The sequence below is a fragment of the Odontomachus brunneus genome, unplaced genomic scaffold, assembly GCF_010583005.1.
Source record: "Odontomachus brunneus isolate Ranch 3 - 2012 unplaced genomic scaffold, Obru_v1 Obru_scaffold_024, whole genome shotgun sequence".
NCBI lineage: Eukaryota > Metazoa > Arthropoda > Insecta > Hymenoptera > Formicidae > Odontomachus > Odontomachus brunneus.
Window position 1 is genome coordinate 709075 of NW_022639474.1, and position 11980 is coordinate 721054.

General features: G+C 39.0%; 1 protein-coding gene across 5 annotated transcripts in view; it reads right to left on the reverse strand.

Annotated features, from left to right (window-relative positions):
• The window catches only part of LOC116842362 (atrial natriuretic peptide-converting enzyme), a 28606-nt gene that overhangs the window by 13003 nt on the left and 3623 nt on the right, over positions 1–11980 (reverse strand). For 3 of the 5 annotated variants that reach the window (XM_032811480.1, XM_032811483.1, XM_032811482.1), the window contains exon 2: positions 9459–9778. In XM_032811480.1, the coding sequence (XP_032667371.1) occupies positions 9459–9506 (48 nt within the window). In that variant the 5' untranslated portion in view covers positions 9507–9778. Of the gene's footprint in view, positions 1–9458; positions 9779–11213; positions 11694–11980 lie in introns of those variants that run through there. The other 2 variants (XM_032811477.1, XM_032811481.1) reach the window with 2 other exon arrangements.

The following is an 11980-nucleotide window of genomic DNA, read 5'->3' on the forward strand; positions in this document are numbered from 1 at the left end:
AGAGAGAGAGAGAGAGAGAGAGAGAGAGAGAGAGAGAGAGAGAGAGAGAGAGATTGTTGAGATACAAAAAGAAATTTAAGACACATTTCAAACGTAAAATTTGTTGTACTTGGACGCAGATAGCTAAGCAAAATATATAAGAAATAGTAAATATTTATTTGATAGAGTTAGGTTATATAAGTAGCGTATTTACTTATATTAATATAAAATACTGTTTAAATAGAAAAATATACGTTTTCTTACAACCTCTTAAGAAAATCGTAATTTTTCGTAACAGCAATTATTTATTCTATTTAAATAAAAGAATTAGGATTTAAGTAAATATGCGCGCCATTAAGTACTTCCATACCACATAAGTAAATATTTACTAATTTTAAAAAACTTTTCCTCTCAGTATATGGGATTCTGAAACAATTTAAAGTAGAATAGCGGGCTCTGTTTGCACTGCTTAAAAAATTAATTAATTAATTAAAAATTAATGCAAGTTCTCTCTTCTCTCTTTACAGAACACAGCTTACTTGAGAATAACGCAAATCAACGAATAACCCTTGCTGAATTATCCATCCTCGGAATAATGAGAACTATTAATCTGCAATATAGTTCAATTGCGTTATTTTTCGTTGAATTATACTAATATTTAGGAAAATGTATCCTTAATCGTTTCATTTCGCCGGAAGACAAAAGTACAAGCGGCAATCTAAACGTTAGGTAATAATAAATATCCGAATGGCGCCCGTGAGAGTTGACCCGATTTTCTCACGCGACCCGTGTACGGGAACTATGCTTAAACACAAACACATACTACATGTGGTTGCCCCAACGGGCACATACAACGAGATATTATCTCGAACTTTATTTTCAATCACTTCCGTGCTGCGATGCACGCCCACGAGCATTCATTATCTAATTACGTTAGTTAAGCGGCACTGATACGTTCCCGCAATTACTGGATATGGGTTTGTTAAACTGCGTTTAAAGGTTGCGATTTAATGAATTCTCCGCGCCTATTAAAGCGTCCACCGCGGATGAGCAAATCCGGCGATTCAAGAAAAACCCGAGGAGATTAACATTGAATAAGATTGGATTAAACTGCGCATACAGATTGGATATTGATCTATTCTATAAATCACGCGGCACAACATGTAAATCATATTAAAATTAATGGAGGGCAGTTAACAAAGTAATCGTTTGCGCAAAGAGTGAGAAACTTTCGTGAGCGAGCAACATTCTAAATTGATCTGGTTGATTGATCGTGATTTAATGCGCCGATACACACACACATACACGTAATACATGTTTTCATATGCATATTATATAAGTTATTGTAAGATATGTCTTCCTCGAGTATGAGATACTCGTGGCGCATATAATGATAGCTCTGTGCGCGCAAAATGTTTCCCCGCGAAACCGCAAAGCCGAGTCGGTAGAAAAGTCCCTTTTACTATGTCGTTACATAAGAGAGACTTGTAAAAATGTGCGCTGTATCCACGTCCGTTATGAAACCGGCGATAGCACACGATGAACTGAATGCGAGAAATTGCCTTTCGTTTGTGGATATCAGTCTCGCGCACAATGCTCGAACCGCGTGTAGGACTTTTCTTCGATTCGCTTCATCGATTCTGACATAACGTTGCGTTACGATTGCTCAATATCAGTGATATTGTTGTTATTAAATTTTTTATACAATTCACAGTAAAATACAACACATACACACAACCAATTATCGTGAAATTAATTTAAACGTAGAAAAAAATATTAAAGAATGAGTGAGACAATTTTTCTTTCAAAAAGAACACACATATCTCTCATTATTTGATATTGGAGGAATGTAAAATTGCATTCAGATATTTAAGAGGAAATCTATCTTAATCTTTTAAAGAAGAATATTTGTGAAAGAACACAAAGGAGACAAGACGCGAAATATTTTTTAAATATAATTAACAATTTGACGCCAACTGGATAATCTGTGAATAATGTTTGCTGCCAACGAAAACTGAGAGTATATTGTTTGATCGTTACGTAAGGCTTGCGATAATGGCAAAAAGGGTGGCTTTGCCGAACAATAGTGCGAAAGACATTACGAAAGTCGAACGAAAGTTCGCGCACCGTGCCTCTGCGTCGTTTCAGCCGAGTTTGGCGTTTGTACCAATACTGGAAAAACTCTCTCGTTCTTATGCAATGCGAACGTTACACGTGTGGTTTTTAGAGTGAAATAATAAAGAGCAAATCAAGCGCAACCATGAAACTCTAAACGGAATAACAAGCAAATCGATGGATGCGTCGGAGTGCTGCGAAATAAAGATATGCGGCAATTCTTCAGCCGCTCATGCAACAAAGCGAAAAGGTCAAGAGAGTCAGACTTCTATGAGGAAAGAAACCTTTAAACGTTTAAAGATACTTGTCTATTCGCGCCAGAGAAGTATAATACGGTAAAAAGTTACGGTAAAAATATATTAAATCATGATAGAGCAACACCATAAGAAACAAATCGCAATATTTGAGAGAAAGCTCTTTCTTCGATAGTACTAATCTTTTCTTTAGAAACATAATGTAAAATAGGTAGAATTTGCTAACGCTTAGCGCTAAGTATGACTTGCTGACTACACACGTGCAATACAGGCATCAATATCGATAATATCTGTTTTATGCGTTAGATTATGCGTGCATTATACGTTAAAACGTTCGGTTTGATTTGTATTTCGACTTAAATTTCACTTTCTTTCATTTAAATTTATTTTAAATTTTTACTTTGAATTAAACTTGATTTTAATGCATTTAATGGAAGTAAAATATTCATTAATCAAGTAATCCATAATTACTCAATAATTGATAAGCGATTTGAATTGTTCATCCGCAAATATTATGGACAACAACGGTTGAAATTATTCATCAACCGAGTAATGGATTACCTGGATTGATGAGCGATTTGCTTCTATTAAATGTATGTGCAAACTTAAATTTAATTCAAAATTCAAACCGACAAACATTTTAATCGACTCGATACATGGAAACTGTCCTGTTGAGAGATATAAATAAATAGAAAGGCTCTTCATCTCACGTTCACGCTTTATCTCACGCTAGACACGCGTTGGAGAAATAAAACGCGTGGAGTCAGATGACCACTACGTTTCGTCCTAAATGCAGCGGCGAAACAGGGCTACGAATGCGGACTTCCTCCTCCAACTTGAACTGGATTCCCCTAAAACGACCGCCACAATGAAAGCGTAGTGCACGAGCGCATATTACCGCGTTACCTACGAATCCGCAACGGTGCAGCAAACGAACGAGCCATTATCTCGGGAGGAAAAGAAGAAAGAAAGAAAGTACACGAGGAAGGGAGAGAGAGAGAGAGAGAGAGAGATGGCAGGAGGAGAGGGAGAATGCAAATGCTAGGTAAATGGACGTGGTTGACCGCAGTTGTGAGTTTCATGCCGATCCCGATAATGAGCCGTTTCGCGCTTGAGACGAGCTGATCCGATCTTGGACGCACCAGATTGGAAAGTAGAATTCAGCGCGGATAAACGCAGTGCTTCGGTAGCAGCGATTGCAGGAAGAGATTGCGACACGCTCGGACTGGCGGGCGTTTCGAGTTCCTCCGTTAATAGGCGCGGTCAATGACTTCAAGGCCGGGGAAAAATTGGACCCCGCCGATAGAAAAGCGCTTTCCACGAGGGGGACTTTCGCGAGAGTTTAAGCGGGCGGCCGCGTCTGGTTCCGGTACAACGGGCCTCGCTAATAAACCGCCGATGCGTAATGACTGTTGAAAACGTTGCCGGCCGATTTCGCGCGAGCCGCTCTTCCAATGACGAGAAATTGCATCCGCTTCGTTAACGAGAAAACGCGTCAGATCGATCACGGCTCGTGACCGTGCCAAGAGAAATCCTCGATGTGGAGCTTCGCGTAAGAATTGACGTTCGCGCAAGAAGGACGTTTCTGCATGATTGTTCGGGGAATCATCTCAATTGATCAGCTGCGCTACTGAGGCACGGTAAAAGCGCCGCAAGGCCTTTTAACGATATTAGCGCACGATTTCTGACTTTGTAAATAGCTAGCCTCTTAATTGAAACGCGGCGGAAGTATTGTGCAATGCGTTTCGACTCGACCCAGTTATACCCCGACAAAGAAATGCAGATCATTCTTATTCTTTTCTCTCCCGCGAAAATTATTTTTCACGCAAGACGTGCGCCGCGCGGGTAATGATTCATAATGAGCGTGAATTACTCCGTCGTGTATATGCGTTTTCGCGTAACCGGTTCATAATATTGTTGCGCAGATAGAATTAATCGCAGACACGTCGAATAACGGTGATACGAGAGAGTAGAAAAGATGGAGTAGGAAAGATGAAGTTCCTTTGTCGCGCTGGCTGAGCCAGAAAACAAAGTTGGCCGAGTGTCAAACTGTGAAGAGAGTCAGTGTCAGTGACCGGTGGAAAGAATCTATAGCGCGTCATTCGAGCTACTGTTCTCTCTCTCGTGGCTTTCTTGACCGTTATTACCGTTATACCAAACGACGACAGACTACCTTTCCAAAAGAGTAAGAATCTAGGAACGAGTTTCTGACCGTCTTAAATTACAATCCGCTCGTTTACACCACGTCCACGTGATATTCAGCTCTTGGAGCAGCTCTGTGTCCTTCGGCAAAAAGCGGTCATAAAAAAAAACGATAGTGGTTATCTTATCCACAAACTATTATTTCTTGTTGGTAATTTTTTGCTTATTTACTTCGATGAGTCAGTGTCTTTCAAGTTTTTGAATTCTCTAGTCTTTATCTTTATCTCGTTCTTTATATAACTCTAGTCATATAATTAAACGTGTGTCTGTATGTGTGTTTGTGTGTATGTGATTTAGAAAAAATACATCTTGTTTATTGTTATAATAATTAAATAATTATATATTATAATAATTATATGTTATAATAATTAATCAAATAGTTTTCTGTAATTTTAAATCATTTTTTAAATAATTTTCAAAAATTTTCATTGCTTTTTTATGTGTTAATTTAATATTAGAATGTTTAAAACACACACACACACACACACACACACACACACACACACACACACACACACACATATATATATATATATATATATATATATACATATATATATATAAACAGGAAAATTCGTATTAGTATTAGATTTTTGCAGAAAAACAATATTCCGAGGAAAAGATCAAATAAAAAAGAAAAGATACGATTCCTATCTAACACATATATATATAATTATGATCATTTATTTATAATTAAAGCTGCTGGTACGGTATTATATATATAAAATTGAAAAAATAACGGCATATAAATATTAAGACTCTTTTGACGCCTGGCGTGCATTAGTTCAGTGAGGAAGAGCGACACGTATATGAGATCATCGACGAGATACTTCTCGATGTTGAATCCTCGAGAGCGATGATCGATTACCGCTGCTGCTTGTCGTCTCAGTTTGATCGACGAGACAGCGACAAGCGTCGCGCGCGCTATTTTCAAGAATGCCAAGTGTGATCGGGTGTTCGTGAAGTAACGGTATCGGGAATAGAGCAAATGACGACGGCCCAACCCAGGCGACCCAACCCACCTAACGCATCGTTCTCCATTCCGGTCAGCCTAGTTCTTCGTTAAAGCACTGCCACGTGCGTAGGTACCCGGCGGTATATGTGGCTTGGGGTCATTGGAGAACAAGGTCAATCGGTCTGGAGATGAAAAGCAGATGGATATGTGCCAGACGGCACAGTCACAGGAAGGTGGACCGAGCAGCGTGACACAATTAGCCACGTATAAGCGTGAACGCTCTATTGTCCTGCAATTAGCAACGAAGCGAATCTTGCGAATTAGACATGGTCGCTTCAATTGAAAACTAGCGGTCGTTTAGCGCACGAGAAGGCATTGAGATTCCACCGTTTCTTCCAGAAGGCGAACAATTTCACATGAGTGACAGCGGCTTTTGGAGAACGATTCGTCATCGCCGATGGTTCCTTCTGCGAAGTCACGTCGCGGAAGAAACGCGCGCAAACGTTCATCGGACAGCAACGATGGAGGGCAAGGTTGAACGGTCCCCCGTTTTGGTTCTTGAACAATCTACGACTTGTTAACGTATACTACACTCTCAACTCTGTGTGATTTTATAAAGAGTAAAAGCAGTGTTTCCGTTTGACATGTTTACAGAGAATAAGAACAATGTTTCTGTTTAACATGTTGACTGCTGTACTTGTTTCATATACCGTATTTTCCAATGATAAAATATATATATGATAAAAAATGTAATTTGCAAACCTTTTCTCTTTTGATTTCTAATTTTTTCTCTAATGACTAAAACTTTTGAACGTAATTAATTATACACTGAGAAAAAAAATATTCAAAAAATTAGAAATATTTATTCGGTAGTTCCTAATAACTTCCCAGGTAGCAAAATAACGTCTAAAGACGTCATTAAGACGTCTATGACGTTTTAATGACGTCTTTAGACGTCACCTTGCTACCTGGGTTATTTGCTTAAATTTAAATTCTTTTCTTTAAATAGAATAAACAATAAATTTCACGCAAATTAAGGTTTTAAGAAAATTTATATATTTTTTTGTTTGAAAAATATTTTATATTAGTATAAATAAAGTAATAGCACAATATGCTTGGACACTAATCACATTGGTATTTAACTCTGGATATTGTTTTATTTTTCAAATACATTGAAAGAAAAAAATATTTAAAGAATATATATATATATATATATATATATATATATATATATATATATATATATATGTACGTGTGTATGTACATATTCAATATTTTCTAAATTAAAAGTTTAAATATTCATATTTAAAGATTAAAACAATAAGTATATTCAAAGTTAGGTACTAGTGTTATTAGTGTCTAGACATTGATACTTTTATTTTAAATACGTTCTTAGCACCCACAAAATAAATATTTTTTTCTTAGATATTTATTTTCTTAGTGTATGCAATTTACTATGACGTGGTGGCATACTATAATCCCTGTCACCGATGATGGAATATCCGGGATCGAGAAGTCGTCAGAGTTTTCGGGAGTATTGATCCTGAGGAGTTCAAGGTTGGTTCCCTCGACAACGCAGCCTGTTGGCCTCACGATGTTCTTTGCGTCGCGACAGGTCACAAAGGAATTAATCGGAGAAATTAATGGAAGGACGAAGAGAAGCATCAACGCGCGCGCGCATCAGCGCGCGCGACGCGACTTTCACCGTGGTTATTGCGCGGTGCCGGTTGATTCATTCGAAAGGACGCCGGTTTCTTACAACCGGTAGATCGCAGCGGTGTGATCTCCAGGAACAAAATTAGCCTCGCTCATTTTGCACGCGAGCGAAAAATACTATAATGCCGCTGCGCTCTGTCGTGAGAGAGTTAATTAAATAATCAGAACTGCGCGCTTTCTCGTTGGTGTCGCGCCACGAACGATACATCGAATCGAACATGCCGCGGCTGGAAGCGGCGAGAGTCATGGGAGAGCCGTTATTTTCATCTGGCGATTGTTCCCGCATCCTGCAGCGCCCGCGATTCATTTCTAGACGATAGTTGAAACAGTGAGTGTTGTATATCCATGTTAATAATCGTTGCTTGAAACTTGCTTCAGGTGAGACACTCAGATTTGAACTTAGAGTTAGATGTGAATCTTTCAGACGTGAATCGCGATTGAAAATATAACGTCGTATATATTATGTGATTCAAGTAAAAAACTGTAAAACAGTAAAAAATAAAAAAAAACTGTAATTTTAAATTCATATCTGAGTATTTCACGCGGGATAAGTTTCAAGTAATGATTATTAATATGAGCTCTGTATTAATAGTTGTTACTTTGAACTTGTTTCATGTGAGATACTCAGATCTTCATTTAGAATTAGTTTTTCAGTTGAATTATATCATCTAGCTATATCTGTAATCGTGGTTCAACTGAGAACTCTCATCTAACTGGAAACTCAAGTCCGAGTATCTCATTTGAGAAAAGTTTCAAGTAACGACTATTAATGTAGAGACCTTAACCCTACAGTCGTCGCGCTACTTTTCGAACATGAGTCGACGCATGGGATTTTAAGAGACTCCAATATAAAAAATTATTTTATATCTTTTATGTTGAGAATTTAAATATTTTCTTTGTTTAATTAGGTTTTTGGATTCTTATAAAATATAAGAAAAGTCTACTTTGGATATAATATTCTCTTAAGGACCCCATGTGACGACTATAACTCGTATTAAACTCGTATTAATAGTCGTTTCTTTTGAAACTGCGCTTCAAGCGAGATACTCATATTTAAGTTTAGAGCCAGATGTAAGTTTTTTCAGTAGAGTAGCTTTTGCAAATACAATACCACGTATATCACGCGTTTCAGCTGGAAAACTCAGATCTAACTTCAATTTTTAATCTGAGTAAATCTCACGCGAGACAAGTAATAACTATCATTACATACCTTATTCTTCGAGTAATTGTGTGGAAAGTCTATGAAACGCCAACGAACGGGACGAAAACACAACGCTATGGTCGGTACGAAGATGCAGACGCAACAGTGCGTCGTTTCGTGGTTTCTGCTCGTGCAGCGTTTTCTAATCGATAAGGCTTAGGCCAAGTGCGAAAAACAAACGAAGAAAGTGCACGAGGTTTACATGCAATGCGTTCGAAAGTGCACGTTTGAATTGTTGTTCGCACGCGTTCACCTTTATCTCAGCGCATCTGGAGATGTTAGAATGTTGCAAGGCATCTCGCCAGCCCCAGAGGAATCGATCCCGAAGAGACTAGAAAGTGTTCCGAGTGCACGCAGCGTCTCATCACTCTCAGATAGCACAGGAATATTCCATGAATGTTTTATGAATACTGTTTATGAATATTTGTATATCCTATGAATGTATTAAAAGCACTGTTTTACGTTCGAATGACGCAACTACAAATGTTCTGCGAGTGTGCATCGAATATTTACAAAATGTAGGTTAATCACATCGATCTCGCTTTTACAGTTACAATAAAGGAATAATTTAAATATTTTATTTCGTAGATACGTATCATTGCTAAGCTGTAAAAGTGCATATTGCTATTTGGAACATTAGGAAAATTGTACAGTTACATGAATGTATTCCACATGCAAAATAAACCTTGCGAATATTCTGAGTACATTTTTTTCTATCGTAAATATACGAGTCTCCGCTCATATAATATTATACGTATATTCTCAGAACATTCGATTTGAATATTCTGGAATTAAAAACATATGTATTTCATAAGAATATTCATAGAATCTTTTGCGTGCTGTCTGAAACTCGTGTCTAATCTTGTTGAGATCAGCAATGCGCGGTCCGACGTTTTGCATTCCTGTTCGACTTGTCACTTTTTCTCGCACGCGACGTTTTCTCGCGCCAGGGCACGCTCCCTAATTAATGACGCGACGTCATAATGAAGAAAGTACGTATGACGCGGGGAAAGTGCGCCACATGTACGAATCTCACCTTCGAATCCCACGAGCTCTTCCGCTTGTGCTCCATCGCGACGGTCATTTTTCTGCCTGCGATTCCTCACGCTCTTCGTTAGCGCTCCTCCAGGACGTGGCTGGCTGCGAGGATCATCGTGAACTCGCTGCCTCGAGCGACGATCGTCGGTGATCTCAAATGATCACTCGAAGTCGACGATCTTCCACTGTGTTCCCGGTTGTTCCGGTCTGTTTCCGAGTTTTAGCGCAATTAGGGATCGTCAAAGCGCATTTCCCTCGCGCCTCTTAATGATTCCGGCTTCTCGTTTCCAAACGGAGATATTAGCGACTTGATCGCCCCTGTAAAAAAGGCATACTTAAAGAGTGGCTGCTGCAATTTTTCTCTGGGAAGTGGCTGTAGTTTATGGACTTTTTCATAGAGAAGTATGTCGAACGCGCGTGTATCGTGGAGGAAACACATAAACAATACAATCGTTTTGCCATCTTTGAAACTTCCGGTACTTCGCTTTGTTTCTTGGATCAGCGGATTGAAGAACTTTATTGACTAATCTGTTCATTAGTTCGGACATTGCGATTGTGGTTCAGTAATTCTTTCGAAACACAGACTCTTATTCTGACGCGTATGTAAGCAAATTTTATTAATAAAACTTATCATTATTTTATAAAATAATGAACTATTACAGAATAGATTGTTGATAATATTTTTAATGTAAGCTATATATGTGCGGCACATGTCGTGTGATTAATATGTTTAAATGTCGCGATTTGCACACAGGAAGATATCGAACAATTTAATGCGATTCTTCACGGTTAGCGGAGAGTATGACATAAACGTTTATGTAAAATTTTGGAAACTGCATATGACATAATTACGTTACATGTTTAGGATTGCAAAATATCTTTATATAATCTTCTTCACTGTGTAAGACTTGGAAAAAATAAGTAAATTGCTTCTCTTCATTTACATTGTTCTCGTGTTATAACTGGTTTCATTTCAATTTTAAAACACATCTTAAATCACATTGACCTCAGAATAGAAATTATGGTTCGATATATGGATTGAATAACCATAAAAGAAGATGAGAATCACGCAAGTCCTACGCGAAGACGCCGATGCATTCTCATGTATAAAACATTCCGATCGTAACGAGCAGATATAATGCGATAGTTTAGAGACCTCTAAATCATGTCTGTTTTATGGAATCTGTGAACGATCCTTTCTTTTAAGGAATATCAATCTTCTAGCCTTATCTGTTGTTTTAAATATTCCAAACGTCTCAGTTCTTCAATGTTGTTTTTTAAGAATAATTAGACAGGTGCGCAGTGAAAGTTGATACCGTTACATTTCACGTTGTTATGTATGTACTTTCTCATTTTACAAATCTATACATAAGACTGATATATATATATCAGATAATGTCCTGATATGATTATAAAACTAATATCCATTTCAGCTGCAGATTTTATTTGAATTCAATATGAAACATATATAAAATAGTTTTCAATATGTGTGTCGCATGAATTACACATTGCACATGGAAAAAAAAGTGTTTGGATAAATCTCAATTTCTTATAAAGTATAAGCGATTCAGGAATTCCGGTTTAAGTTATCAGAATTTAATATAAATATTCTCAAGATTTCTGCTGAACACACTTAAACAGAATTTTGACAATTGTTAGTTGGAATTTCTGAATCGTTTGTGTTTCCGCAGAAACTGATTCATCCGATCAAACTTTTTTTCCACAGCAGCATTCCTGATATTTGCTGTCATACCGTGAGCACTCGGAATTCGCGGGAAAACGACAACGGGGGTAGTTCCATCCCTTTGCCCGTACCTGAATCATCCAACGGAAGACTACAACAATCACTCTGATCGACGATAAACTCGGTCGGACACTGATCTCGCTGATTTCTCACAAAATCCCGCACTTCCGAGTCTCCGTGTCCTCGTCGGAGGAAAGCGAGCACCGTCCCGAGTCACACGTGTCGCCGGTGTAGAAACTATCGCAGGTGCGAACGAGCGAGCGAGCGAGCAGCGCGGCTGGGTCGCAGCTGCGGCGAAAACGCACTCGAGGAAAGGAGGCGACTGAGCGATCGCGCGGCGAACGAGACGTTCGCCACCTCGGTCAGCCGAGTACTTTGATCGTCGAGAGGCAGACAATTTCTCCAGCTACGGGGCCAACCGCGATCCAGGGGATTGTCCTGGACGAGGCGAGACTGCTAGGAGAACGGTGGCCTGCCTCTCCTGCCTGCTTGCCTGCCTGTTTGCTTACTTGCCTGCCTGCCCGCCTGCCTTCTCGCTCGTGGATGCACTTTCACGTCATTACCGGTTCTCCACGGCGCCCGTGAGCGCGAGAGCACAGTTACAGGCTAGTCCGGAGCAAGGACGCCTGTCCCTCATCTACCCCGATTCTCTCCCTGTCTCTTCCCGTGTATTCGTCCACCTCTTCCTGCTCCCGTGCTCATGCCGCTATCTTGTAGCTTCCGACTCTTTGCTTGTCTTTAGATAATCTTTTCCGGCTGATTTATTTCTTCTGACC